Source organism: Chiloscyllium plagiosum, unplaced genomic scaffold (genome assembly GCF_037043375.1).
Source record: "Chiloscyllium plagiosum isolate Xiang-an unplaced genomic scaffold, Cpla_swu_hap1 HiC_scaffold_33, whole genome shotgun sequence".
Taxonomy (NCBI): Eukaryota; Metazoa; Chordata; class Chondrichthyes; order Orectolobiformes; family Hemiscylliidae; genus Chiloscyllium; species Chiloscyllium plagiosum.
In genome coordinates this window covers 7,130,717-7,145,169 of record NW_028270171.1, presented here as the reverse complement: position 1 = coordinate 7,145,169, position 14,453 = coordinate 7,130,717, and the positions used below count along the sequence as shown (strand labels likewise).

At 43.1% G+C, this 14,453-nt stretch overlaps 1 protein-coding gene across 1 annotated transcript; it reads right to left on the bottom strand.

Annotated features, from left to right (window-relative positions):
* Window positions 1–1,439: 1,439 nt before the first annotated feature.
* On the bottom strand, window positions 1,440–3,490 carry LOC122545536 (ferritin heavy chain A-like). Its single transcript, XM_043684520.2, has 4 exons — window positions 3,389–3,490; window positions 2,596–2,742; window positions 2,333–2,458; window positions 1,440–1,595 (listed from the first exon to the last, which is right to left on the bottom strand). The coding sequence occupies exons 1-4, from the start codon at window positions 3,488–3,490 to the stop codon at window positions 1,440–1,442; spliced, it is 531 nt and encodes a 176-aa protein (XP_043540455.2).
* Window positions 3,491–14,453: the final 10,963 nt, after the last annotated feature.

Genomic DNA, 14,453 nt, shown 5'->3' with positions numbered 1-14,453 from the left:
GTAGTTTAGGATAACGTTTTTGATGCTATCACTTTAAAATACTACTTATAGCCTGTTAGCTGAGTTGGGGGAAAGCAATCCCTACTCAAAGGTTTTGGTAAAAACCAAGATATTGCTATTTGTGCAGTTTGATGTAAACGTAACATTTGAAATATTTAAAGTCTTGTGGAAACTTTCTCCCATGATATTCAAGCTTGAATGCTGCTTTTCTTTCTTCTAAAAAAAAAAGCATGTGGCTTTTGCTTTATCAGTAAATACTGAATGGTTTACTTAAAGCTTAACATTTGTTGTTTGTAACTGAAAGTTTCAACTTTTAAAACCTTTGAGAGCATGGCCCCTTGGGTGGGGGCACATCACGGTTGTGCATGTGTGAATACACCAATGATGCAGGTAAACCTGATCAAGCACTTAAACCAAAAGGCAGCGACAATTTGGGTGCTATCCCGATCACTAATCATCATTACAGCAGCTAATAAGCACATGATCTGGAAACTGCAGCTCTTCACTGCTTTCCTCATAGTTGGGGGAAAAAAAAGAAAAGTAAATAATTCAGGAGGAGAATTTATTGGCTCTAGGAGTATCTGTGGGGGAAAAAAGTTAGCGTACGTTCTGTCCAAGATGCTGCAGCTCTTCAGAGCTCCTCCCCCAAGGTGCTACAAACCTGTTGCATTTCATTTGCATCAAGATCAGATTTCCAGAATTTCACTTGCCCAGAAAGCAGTAGAATATTTGGATTAATGACCTGTCTACGGGCATTCCACTCCTAAATTCCATGTGCAACAATTTTAGACGTTGTACCCAAAAAACAGAATTATTGTATCTGTGGGCAGGAGATGCTGAAAGATTCGAGGCACTGTTCCTTGAACAATTCTTAACCATGAATATTTGGGGAATTGATATTGATGCAAGAAAAATATCCAGGGTCAAGGGCAACAGTCCAGGTTTTGATCTCAGATCCAATCCAGTCAGCATTAGCCCAAATGTTTAGGGATTTAAAAAAAAAAAATCACAATACTAGTTAACAGCCCAATAGGTTGATTTGAAAGCACTAGCTTTCTGAGTGCTGCTCCTTCATCAGGTGGTTGTGGAGATTTGAGGGTTGGAGCAGGGAGTGATCTGGCTGCCCACCATTCAGGTGGAAATTTTAGTCCAAAGAAAAAAAAATGCACTGAACAATTTACATGAGTGACATAACATTCTATGATTGCAACATAGAAAAATGTCAAGGAGGGAGTTGGGTATTTTTAAAAAAATTTTGCAGCAAGCTCATGATAAAACTGAAGTAGCCCAGTGTACTGGTCTTGTGTTTAAGAACAGGCACCCATTTAACACCATCTTGTCTATTGAGCAGTTTATTTACTGTTGAGCTGTCATTAACATCAAGCCAAAATCTGTCATTACAGGACAATTTCAACTACACAAGCCAAGTACTAAACAGTTCAGTCACTCTCCCCCAGAGTGAGCCTGTCAAACAGGTACTCTCCCAGGCCATTCTCAGGGGCTCCCAGTCTCTTCAGGTTGGTGATGTGATCTCCCAGCTTCTTGATCATCTTCACTTGCTCATCCAAGTAGTGCCTCTCCAGGAAGTCACAAAGCTGAAAAAAAGCAAAAAAAAAATTTCCTTAACAGTAGGAATCCCATTCTTTGGTAGATAATCAAGTGATACCACATAACTAGAGAGGTCAGTCCCCTAACATAGCCCTGAAATATCAATTAGCAGTAGGCTTCAAGAATTATATGACTTATTCACAGTATCCAAAGACAGCATTTATATTCAATGCCACTACTGGGGGTGGGGTCTTGCAATTTGCCCAGTGATACAGCAAGTCACTGCTAAGCAATGGAATAGCACCTGCCCAAAAGAGAAAAAAAAAGTGTTCAATTGAACAAGGTCAGGAAGTTTAGAATAATTTGAGTTGAAATTAGAAATCTTGCAATTTGATTGGACTGCACATGCAACTTCCAACTGTTTTTGAAAAGGGGTCTTAACGACCAATCCTGAAGGTTTGGCTTTAGTTTTGAATGGCTAGTTAACATTGAGAAAAGACACCAGCACAACCTGTAAGGAACAAATGCTCTTTTGTCAATGCTTCAGAGCATGACAAAACTCCACATTTGTCCACATTGGTCATAGGCCAATGCAACAGATTCTGTCAGAGCCAACCATATCAGGAGTTAGGGAGGGGATCTGTGCAGACTCTACCAGAGGTCTTTTACAATAGCAAATTTAAAAAAAAACAAGTCAACAATCTTAGCATAAGGAACTCACATGAGGGTTTGTTATTCCATTTATTAAGCTAGAACCAAAGGGTTAAAAATACCAAGAACTCACATGAGGGTCCGTGTGGTCAGAGGAGAGTTTGTGCAGATCCAGCAGACTCTGGTTCACATCCTTCTCCATCTGCAGAGCTCTCTGCATTGCCTCCAGACCATTGCCCCACTCATCCTGCTCTGGCTTCTGGGAGAGGGGAAAATAGATGCTTCAATGAACTAGCATGTCATAGTAGTTACAACATTGAGCTAACGATCATTTGTTTCAAACATTTAGTGCCACAAGTCTCATTGAAGCTAGTTAGAAGTAAAATTAAATCCAACCTTGACATCCTGCAGGAGGACTCTGCCTCCACGTTTATTCTGGAATGCCATCAGTTTCTCAGCGTGTTCCCGTTCCTCATGGGACTGCTCCTTGAAGAACTCAGCAAAGTGACGCAGGGCAACATCATCCCGGTCAAAGTAAGAGGACTGCAAGTGGAAGAAGAGACAAGGAGAGAGTCAGAACAGACAAATTTCCATGGTCCATTCTTTTCCCAAGCCTGCTCAAATGCTGGTCTGTTGAGAGCATAAGGAGAAAGAAAAAAAATAGAAAAAAGCCACTTAACATTTGAAAACAAAAATCAGCATTATTGGCAGACTTCAGGGTAACAATTCTGTTTAAGATTAAGACAGTGAAAGGCTTTCCACTAGCTGCTCGAGTTTAACAAGTCACCCAGTTAAATTAAGAACTAGGGATACTAGAAACCAATATTAAAATTAGTATGTCTAGCAGCATTTCAGATAAAAGTTATATTCATTTGAAAGATATTTGATTTTCCAATCCAAAGGATTTGATTGGATAGAGCTAAGTGTTAACAATACTCATGACTATTTACAACATCACATTCACCTTAATTAGAAAGCTCCATAGGAGGAGTATTATTTTTAAATTTGAAAAAGTCAGGAAAGGGGGCAGCTATTTTCAAGCAACAATAAACTTATTTTTAAAATATTCACCATACCACATTTAGGGAAAGCTACTGAAATGCATTTAATGAGCTGACTCATATTGAGGTGTTCTAACTACTCAATTGAATTTAAGGCTGACTTCATTCAATCAGTAGCCAAGCCTCACCATGGAGAGGTAAACATAGGAGGAATAGAGCTCCAAGTTGATCTGCTTGTTAACAGCATCCTCACAGTCCTTGTGGTAGTTCTGACACACTTGGGAGGCCATCTTCACTACTCCTGCTCACTATCACCTAGATAACTCTAGAACTAAGCTTCTCTTCCACAAGCTCTTGTATTTATCCTCCTGGGACATCTTGCACTCAACCAGAGAGATGTATCATCAACATTGATTGGCTATCAGGGATCATCACTGGGAATTGCTCATCAATCCATGCACGAATGAACAAAGGAGAGGGGATTGTGTGGTTGGGGCTGAAACCCAGATCCAATCAGAGATTTGGATTGCAGAGAAGTTTGGGAAATTAGGCCTGATGATGTCATTGAGGTTTTCATAATCTGTAAAGATCTCTCTGTTTAATACCGTGGAACTACACCATGGGTGCTGGGGATAAAATAAGCACTACCGCACTTAGGTGGTAGTGTGGGGAAAAAAAAAAGAAAAAAAATAAAAGGAAAAAAAATATAAACAGAAAAAAAAATAAATAAACAGGAGTATTCCCCCAGCCATTCGTATTCCTGAAAAAAAAAATAAACAGGAGTAAGGCCGTCCTGACTGCTGTCACCCTGGGCGGGTACCGGGGCGGGCTGTCCTAGAGGTGGTCGAAAGGTGTGTCAGGGCGGACCGAGAACTGGAAGGGGCATGGGGTGGACCGAGAACCGGAAGGTGGATAGGGGCGGGCTGCCTTAGAGTGGTCGGAAGGTGGGAGGGGCGGGGGCTTGCTGGGCTTGTATTGTCTGCACTTTTGTATGTAACGGAAAAGAAAAAAAAAAAAACCGTGGAACACGACTGCCTGCCCCTCTTCCGCGGATACGTTAGGGCCCGGGTGTCCTTGGAGAAGGAGCACGCGGTGTCGAACAACACCCTGGAGTTGTTCAGGGAGAGGTGGGCGCCGCAGGGAGTGCATCATTTCTCCCTCCAATTCTATTTTGATTTAGTCCCTACCCTCCCCTTCACTGTTTTGATCACACAGCACTGTCCCTTGATGTGAAGGGCAGTGCTTGTCACTGGCCATCCGGGTGTTTTCCTATCTTCCTGGTGGTGGAAATTGAATAAAGATTCGTGCACTTTGTAACTTTCACTGTGTCTCACACCTGCACACACACACCATGGGTGCTGGGGAAAAAAATAAACACTACCGCACTTAGGTGGTAGTGTGGGGGTTTAAAGAAAAAAAAACAAAAAAAACAGGAGTGGGGGATAAAATAAGCACTACCGCACTTAGGTGGTAGTGTGGGGGTTTAAAAAAAAAAAAAAATACCGTGGAACACGACTGCCTGCCCCTCTTCCGCGGATACGTTAGGGCCCGGGTGTCCTTGGAGAAGGAGCACGCGGTGTCGAACAACACCCTGGAGTTGTTCAGGGAGAGGTGGGCGCCGCAGGGAGTGGAGTGCATCATTTCTCCCTCCAATTCTATTTTGATTTAGTCCCTACCCTCCCCTTCACTGTTTTGATCACACAGCACTGTCCCTTGATGTGAAGGGCAGTGCTTGTCACTGGCCACCCGGGTGTTTTCCTATCTTCCTGGTGGTGGAAATTGAATAAAGATTCGTGCACTTTGTAACTTTCACTGTGTCTCACACCTGCACACACACACCATGGGTGCTGGGGAAAAAAATAAACACTACCGCACTTAGGTGGTAGTGTGGGGGTTTAAAGAAAAAAAAAACCAAAAAAAACAGGAGTGGGGGATAAAATAAGCACTACCGCACTTAGGTGGTAGTGTGGGGGTAAAAAAAAAAACACAGTCCAGAAAGGGCAGTAAAAAAAAAAAATCAAAGCAACAAGATTACTTCTCAAGTTCATGAATTCTCCAAAAAAAAACAGGAGTGTCAGACCACCCGAAAAAAAAAAAAATACCGTGGAACACGACTGCCTGCCCCTCTTCCGCGGATACGTTAGGGCCTGGGTGTCCTTGGAGAAGGAGCACGCGGTGTCGAACAACACCCTGGAGTTGTTCAGGGAGAGGTGGGCGCCGCAGGGAGTGGAGTGCATCATTTCTCCCTCCAATTCTATTTTGATTTAGTCCCTACCCTCCCCTTCACTGTTTTGATCACACAGCATTGCCCTTTGATGTGAAGGGCAGTGTTTGTCACTGGCCACCCGGGTGTTTTCCTATCTTCCTGGTGGTGGAAATTGAATAAAGATTCGTGCACTTTGTGTCTTTCACTGTGTCTCACACCTGCACACACACACCATGGGTGCTGGGGATAAAATAAGCACTACCGCACTTAGGCGGTAGTGTGGGGGTTAAAAGAAAAAAAAATTAAACAGGAGTGTACTGTTTTGTTTAAAAAAAAAGAAAAAGATAAAAAAAGAAAAAAGAAAAAAAAAATTAACAGAGGAGTAGGTGGGAGGGGCGGGGGCTTGCTGGGTCTGTATTGTCTGCACAAGAAGAAAAAAAAGAAAAATACCGTGGAACACGACTGCCTGCCCCTCTTCCGCGGATACGTTAGGGCCCGGGTGTCCTTGGAGAAGGAGCACGCAGTGTCGAACAACACCCTGGAGTTGTTCAGGGAGAGGTGGGCGCCGCAGGGTGTGGAGTGCATCATTTCTCCCTCCAATTCTATTTTGATTTAGTCCCTACCCTCCCCTTCACTGTTTTGATCACACAGCATTGCCCTTTGATGTGAAGGGCAGTGTTTGTCACTGGCCACCCGGGTGTTTTCCTATCTTCCTGGTGGTGGAAATTGAATAAAAATTTGTGCACTTTGTGTCTTTCACTGTGTCTCACACCTGCACACACACACCATGGGTGCTGGGGATAAAATAAGCACTACCGCACTTAGGTGGTAGTGTGGGGGTTAAAAAGAAAAGAAAAAAAAAAAAAGAGGAGTGTTCCCCAGTGGAGGGCTCTCTACGGGGGAGTCCTCCCCCTTTCTCTCGGGGATCTGGGGTGGAGGGTGCTGCACGCAGCAGTCCCCTGCAACCGCAGATTGCGGTGGTTCACGGACTCCCAGCCCAACTGCTTGTTCTGTGGCGCTGTCGAGTCCGTGGACCACGTATATATTGGGTGTGGGCGTTTGCACTCCCTTTTTGATTTCCTTAAAAACCTTCTCCTCTGTTTTTGGCTGCACTTCAGTCCCACGCTCCTGATCTTTGGGCACCCGGTACGGAGGAAGGAGGGCAGGTCTGAAGATCTCCTCGTGGGTCTGCTCCTGGGCCTGGCCAAACTGGCCATCAACAGATCCAGGCAGCGGGCCGTGGAGGGGGTCGTTAGGGCCGACTGCCTGCCCCTCTTCCGCGGTTATGTTAGAGCCCGGGTGTCCTTGGAGAAGGAGCACGCGGTGTCCACCAACACCCTGGAGTTGTTCAGGGAGAGGTGGGCGCCGCAGGGAGTGGAGTGCATCATTTCTCCCTCCAACTCTATTTTGATTTAGTCCCTACCCTCCCCTTCACTGTTTTGATCACACAGCACTGCCCTTTGATGTGAAGGGCAGTGTTTGTCACTGGCCACCCGGGTGTTTTCCTATCTTCCTGGTGGTGGAATTTGAATAAAGATTGGTGCACTTTGTGTCTTCCACTGTGTCTCACACCTGCACACACACACCATGGGTGCTGGGGAAAAAAAATAAGCACTACCGCAGTACAAAAAAAAATAATACTGTGGAACTTACGTTAGAGCCGGGTGTCCTTGGAGAAGGAGCACTCGGTGTCGACCAACATCCTGGAGTTGTTCAGGGAGAGGTGGGCGCCGCAGGGAGTGGAGGGCATCATTTCTCCCTCCAACTCTATTTTGATTTAGTCCCTACCCCCCCCTTCACTGTTTTTGATCACACAGCACTGCCCTTTGACGTGACGGGCAGTGTTTGTCACTGGCCACCCGGGTGTTTTCCTATCTTCCTGGTGGTGGAATTTGAATAAAGATTCGTGCACTTTGTGTCTTTCACTGTGTCTCACACCTGCACACACACACCATGGGTGCTGGGGAAAATTAAGCACTACCGCAGTTAGGTGGTAGTCTGGGGGTTAAATTAAAAAAAAATAAACTGGAGTGTTCTCAGCTGTGTTGCCAGCCCCCACTCAGTTTCAACCTTGGTATGAGACTGATGAGTAAAAAAAAAACCGTGGAACTACAACTTTCAATTTAATAAAAACATATTACTTTTGCTGGGGCAGCTTCTCATAACTTGGTCATGTTTGTTACTTGTGAGGAGTTGAGAAGCTGACACAATACTCAAAGTAATGAAGCTATCTTGAATTCAACTTGAATTTGCAAACCAGGTATTGGACAGAGAAATGGAAATGTGAGACTGAGAGGGCGCGAACGTGACTGTACCCAGTGTCGCCCACAGACTCATTCCACATTGGCTGCAGTGGGGTTAGGGACAGGCTCAATGGAGCAGCTGGTCCTTTCCTGCCCATCTGTGTTGTTTGTTTGATGAGTCCTTTTCCATTGACTTTCAATGTGGCTGAGGAACGTTTTCTAATTGACCTGTTCAGACATTTTATTGTATACATCTGGAGCAGATGAGCCTTGAGCCTGTGCCTCCTATCTCTAATGTCAGGACACTACCACTGTACTACAAAAGCTTCTTTGTGGTCACAAAGGATCATGTGCAAACTGATAGGCATCACGTAATCACTCAGTTTCCAAGAGAAATGTTGATTGAGACATGTATTTACTGTGACTGGGGGAAAATAATCGGCCTTATCCACAAGAACTCGGAATTCAGTATTTACCTTTAGGGATAGTGATGAGAATTGCCATTTTGTGTTGGAGGATTTTGATAGTAACCTCCTTGTAAGATGCAAAATTAATACTAATTTCCTTGGCCTTCACAGCATTTCTTAAGCAAGTTCCTGAAGTAAATGGTTAAACATTGGATAGTCCCAGTTGTAAAAAAGATGAAAGCATTGACAGCATGAAGGAAAATGGTGATCCTGTAGAGTGGAGGACAAATGAATTCTATTGGGCATGTAATGTGTGATAAGACTCCATGTAAACATTCCAGCTTGCTATACTGGGTTTTGTTAATTGAGAGAACAACTCTGTAAAATGAGTTAACTTTTAATTCCCCTTCAAAGCTACTGCTTGAGATAGAGTTGGGCGTTTAAAAGAAACAACTTTACAATCAACTTTCAACACAAATTTCCACTTGGCTCTCTCAAGAATAAAATGTCCCAATCAAGGAAGCTTAATAGAACACTGGCCTCTAATCTTCTTGATAAAAGGTTGTTATACAAAATCCTGATTATACCCCCCTCCCTTGGAGCAGTGAGCAGATCTGGGTATCATAACTTGAATAGATTGACATTGGAGGAGAGTAGTGTAGGCTTACAAGAATGGCACCTGAATTTCAGGTGCTGATTTACTGAAGGGAGATTATACAATCTCTCCTTGCTTTCTCTAGTATTTACATGGGGTGGGTGATAATCTGAAGTCAGATCACAGGAAAGAGACAAAACAAATTATTTCAATTTGTAATCTCTGGGTTGGTGATTCTTGAACAAGTACTATAATCTAGAACAAGGGATATAGTCTGAGAATTAGTACCACTGTTCAGTAGAGTGGTTAGGAAACACTTCTACATCAAGTGAAGCTGGAGGTTTCGTAAACTCTTCCAAAGATGTTTTGTTAATTTTGGATTTCTTGTTAAAAAGAAACCATGTAAGAGATATGGAGCTAGGCCATAGATCAGCTTGAAGTGGTAGACTAGGCTCAAATGACTGCATGGGCCTATACCTGTTCCTGTAAAGAACTCCAAGCCCCAGGTGATTCTGTAAACTACTCTGCACAGCAGATCATGAATATTATGATATTATAATCATTCAGAGGGATCCACCATTCTATGAAGGGTCACAACCTGAAACATTAGCCAATTTCTCTAGATGCTGTTAGCCCAGCTTGTAGAGCTATGTCTGTTTGTACTGTGAGGGTATGTCACTTGAGCACTATTCTTTCAATAGAATGTTAAGACTCCTGGCTTCACTAGGTCAATTTCTCATTGACCCGAGGAGAATGTTCAGCAGCTTGTACTCAAGCAGCTAATGCTTCCTAAACCCACTACCAACTAAGACTGGAATCTGTCTCATGCCCTCTAGGAGAAAGGCACTACACAAATTCAAGCTGGTGAATTGCAATTGGATTAAGTGTAACCTCCTGTAATGCAATTAAGCAAACTAGGATTGTTATGTCATAACCACATCTTGATCTGTGTTCACTTAAAGTGAATGTCTTCACTTTGGTGTTTAAAGTGAGAATTAGCAGCCATTGAAAAACCAATTCCAGTCTTTGAAAGTTTTATTGAGTTAGTGATCAGAACACTTGGAGCCCTGCTCTCAGCTCTACATCTCAGCACATGTTTTAACTTCTAGAAAACATGAAGCTCACTCCCTGCAAAGTGTTCACTCTCCCCCAGGGTGAGCCTGTCAAACAGGTACTCTCCCAGGCCATTCTCAGGGGCTCCCAGTCTCTTCAGGTTGGTGATGTGATCTCCCAGCTTCTTGATCTTCACTTGCTCATCCAAGTAGTGCCTCTCCAGGAAGTCAAAGCTGGAAAACAAAAAAGTTGTGAATCAGGCCAAACCCTCACCTTGTCAAGGAGGCAGCAGAGACCCTAACTCATTTTAAAAGCAATGTGAGGTGTTGTTCTAGATGTAATTCAATTGGTCAAATACTAGTCTAGAAGCGAAAGACTGGATAGTTAAAATACAGTGAGGAAGTAGTTAGAAACTAACTCTTGGAAGCTAGATTTAGTTACTAAATAGTTACAGCCCATAAAACCCTTGGAAAGAAATTCAGTAAAATTCTCATCAATTCTAGCAGCAGAAACAAGCCCAGATTAGCTGTAAAATAAAAACAGCTTCCACATCCAGCTTAAAGGCCCGAGCAGTAACTGGTCCTGAAAAACCAAACTAAAACCTAGTTCAATGGGAGCTCAACCCCATCAATTCAGGCAGCTTTTTGTTTAACGTAGAACTTTACTTTGAGCACCTTCTCCTTTCATAGAAGGAGAAACAATACAGTGCAGAACAGGCCATTTATGTTGCACCAACCTGTGAACTATTCTCAGCGCACCCCCCTACACTATCCCAAAGTCATCCATGTGCTTATCTAAGGATTGTTTAAATCTCCCTGATGTGGCAGAGTTGACTACCTTAGCAGGTAGGGCATTCTATGCCCTTACCACTGTCTGCATAAAGAACTTGCCTCTGATGTTGTCTTAAATTTATCACCCCTCAATTTGAGGTTATGCCCCCTTGTACAAGCTGGCATCATCCTAGGAAAAGTATTTCACTATCTACCCCATCTAATCCTCTGATCATCTTGTATGTCTCTATCATTAAGGACAGACTGCTGAGCAAATCAGGACAACACTAACATCCATGTATTGTCTGAACTGACAGAAGCTGAAAGAACTGCAGATGCTTAAAAAAGCAGCAAAAATTCAGAACATTCACTGGAACCCAATACATTAATACAGCTTTCTCTTCAGATGCTGCCAGGCCTGAGTTCCCACTTGTGTTTTCTCTGTTTAAAAAAAACCAAGTTTCCAGAACAGCCTTTAAAATGGCAAGAGTTTGAACACTGATGGTATTGATGGTTAAAGGCTAACTTTAGTCAAGAGACTAAGACATTGAAAACATCCTGTACAACAGGTTCTTCGAATCAGAGATCAGGACAACTGTTCCCTCCCATCCCTTCAGGGGAATGGTGCATTGGGGAATTCCATGCTCAAAGGATCTCAGATTGTGAAGTGTGTGTATCACAAAATTTACTTACAAGCTCATTAAAACATTGCCAACTCACATGAGGAGAGTTTGTGCAGACTCTGGTTCACATCCTTCTCCATCTGCAGAGCTCTCTGCTCTGGCTTCTGGAGCAAGGGGAGAGGCAGATGCTTCAAATAGATTGAACAAACATGTTGAGAAACAGGGGCACAAGACAAAGCCATGTCACCAGGAATCATGGTTAAACATCACAACAACAGGTTTAATTGGAAGCACACTAGCTTTCAGAGTGACGCTCCATCAGGTGGTAGTGGAGGGCTCAATCCTAACAGAATTTATAGCAAAATATTTAGTGATGTAACTGAAATTATACATTGAAAAGTTGATTGCCTGTTAAACCTCATCTGTTAGAGGAGTGATAGTTGTGATTTACATAAGTGAAGCTTTTTTTAAAAAGAGTTGCATTCTTGGGTTAGCTGTTAACAATGGTGATAGCTAGACAATGTTGAAGGTGTTGGCCCTTGTGTTCTGTCTATGCCATGTTTAGATAGATTCTAATCAAAGAGAGATAACAGTTTTGCATAAATTCATGCAGATTTGAGCTCAGTTCTACATGAATGCATGCAGTTTGAGCAAAGTAAAATGTAGCCCTGCAAGTACAAACTTGTCCCACAAAATATATGTGTGCATGTGGGTCTTTGTCTGTGTGTCTCAGTCTGGGTTGGGGGTTGAGAGTGAGAGAAAGTGTGTAGTGAGTGCAGAGTGTCTTAAGTCTGTGAGGGGGTGCATGTGGGAGTGTGTCTGTAAGGGTGTGTATATGTCCATGTGTATAGGAGTGCCTGAGAGAGAGTGTGTAGGAGTATCTGTGAGTGAGTATATTGCAATGGTACAGATACCTCCCCCACAGACATTTTGTGGGGTGAATTTGTACTTGCAGGGTTACATTGTACTTTGCTTAAAAACTGCATGCATTCATGTAGAACTGAGCTCAAAAACTGCATGAATTTATGTAAAACTCCATTATCTCACTTAAGATTAGAATCAATCTAAACATCATAGCATAGACAGATAACAAGAGGCTAACACCTTCAACATATTGAAGAGCTATCACCATTGTTATCTCTCTTTGAGGGGGATGCAGGTTTCAAATTGATTAATATGTAAATTCCAGAATTTATTTCAAGTCACAGTCCTGAGACAACTTAGACAACTTTTATCAGTATTTTATAAAAGTGACATCGCAGCTCAGACAATGTATTAAAGGTGTGAGGTTCGAATCTGTCTGTAACCCAACCTTGAGTCAGACTGGTTCTATTTCCAAAGCAGGAATTTATAAAATGTCCTCATATTGTCATCTTATTAGTTGACTGGATGAATCCAAAGGGACATTTCACTACAGTCCCACACTGGTCTTCGCCATTTGATACAGGGAAAAGCTGCAGGACTTCCCCATAGTTCAGCTTCTAGTCTTGGCCACCTCCTGACCCAGGCACAGCAGAATTGTGGGGACCGGTTAGCCCAGCTGCCTCGGTTCCATTCTGCAGCTTTGGCTGTGCTGAACTGTCCCTGATCATGGGCCATACAATACATTGAACACTTGGGATTCCTGTGATTAATGTGCACAGCACAGACTGGACAGCAGGCTGGCAAAAGGGAGGGAAATCATCCTTTGATAGCTCTTTAATGCTGGTTTAATTACTAATGTGTCATGTTTCTATTGTTCATCACCCACTAAAAAGTCGGCACTTCGTGGAATCTGATTGCAGCTTGAACATGGGGAGGGGTGACGTAGTGGTTATATCACTGGGCCAGAGCCAGTCTACAACAAGGAGGCTTTGGGCAATTATTTGTTTGAATTAATGTGCAGCAGTGTGGGGATAAAAAGAGGAGATTGGCATCAGGTGATGTTTAGCTCGAGAGGCTGAAAGGCCTAATCCTGCTCCCAGTTCTTACATTCTGACGTTCAAATAGTCAGGATGGGAGTATATCTGGCTGGGCCATCTGAAGTTACCCTTGAGACGTTGGTGGTGATCTGTCTCCTTGAACCATTGTAGACCCTGTGCTACAGCCACAATGCTGTTGGGGAAGGGGTTACAGGATTTTGACCTGGTGACAATGTTAAAATGGGAATAAAACAATAAAGAAAAGGAGCCTTACCATCAGTAAATGCTGAAAGACGGTCACTCCTACTATCTAATGCTGTAGAGTTGGTTGCATCCATTTATCCATTCTCTGGGATCAATAAAACTCTCCATTATCTCACATGTCTAAACTGTTACTATAAACTGAATAAACTATCTTAAAACTACTTACAAATCCTCAACAGCTGACCTTAGGTATCTGTAATCCCCAAATCCAAAATCTTACAAATGTATAGATCCCACTGAGACTGTCAAATGTTGCTGGGGATGTCACTTCTCAGGTATCACCTCAGCAAGGACAATCGACCAAAACCCCAAAAAGAGAAGGGTGAGATGTTGCCCCACTATCTGTGTCAAAGGATAATTGGGGATCTCTGATAGTGGGACATTGAAACTCCCTGTTACAAATGGAGGCTCCCTACTGTGGGAGAGCAGCTGAGTGTGTGGGTGACACTGGATTTGGTCACATTCACTGCCTCTCATTCACACATTCCCATTTCTCTGTCCAGTGGCCGGTTGGCAAAGTCCCACAGAATGACTTAATTTGTACTGTATCAGCTTCACAGCTCCTCACACGCAACAAACATGACCAGGTTCTGAAACACTATTTCAGCAAAAGTTACAAGTTATCATTAACAACAAGAACAGAGATTGCTGGAGAAACTCAGCAGGTCTGGCAGCATCTGTGGAGAGAGAAACAAAATTAACGTTTCAAGTCCAGTGCTCCTTCTTCAGATAATCTGTTTTGACGAAGGGTCAGCGGACTTGAAAGATTAACTCTGTTTCTCTCTTCACAAATGCTGCCAGACCTTCTGAGTTTCTCCAGCAATCTCTGTTTTTGTTTCCAGCAGCTGCAGTTCCTTATTTCATTTTAGTGGTTATCACTAAGTTCAAACAAGGAGGTTAAACAATGAGACACCTTTGATTTGAAACAAGAACCCAAGAGCAGTGACATCATTGAGAAAAAGCCCCTCAATCTGTTTCTATTCCAAAACTCTGATTGGCTTGAGCTGATATCCTTATTCATTGGTGCCTGGATGCATGAGTGATTCCTGATTGGCTGTCCTGATTGTCAATCACTGGTGACATCATTCCCTGGTTGGGTGCAGGGTGTCCCAGGAGGATAAATGCAAGAGCTTGTGGAAGAGAGGCTCAGTTCTAGAGTTGTCTGGGTGATAGTGAGTAGGAATAGTGAAG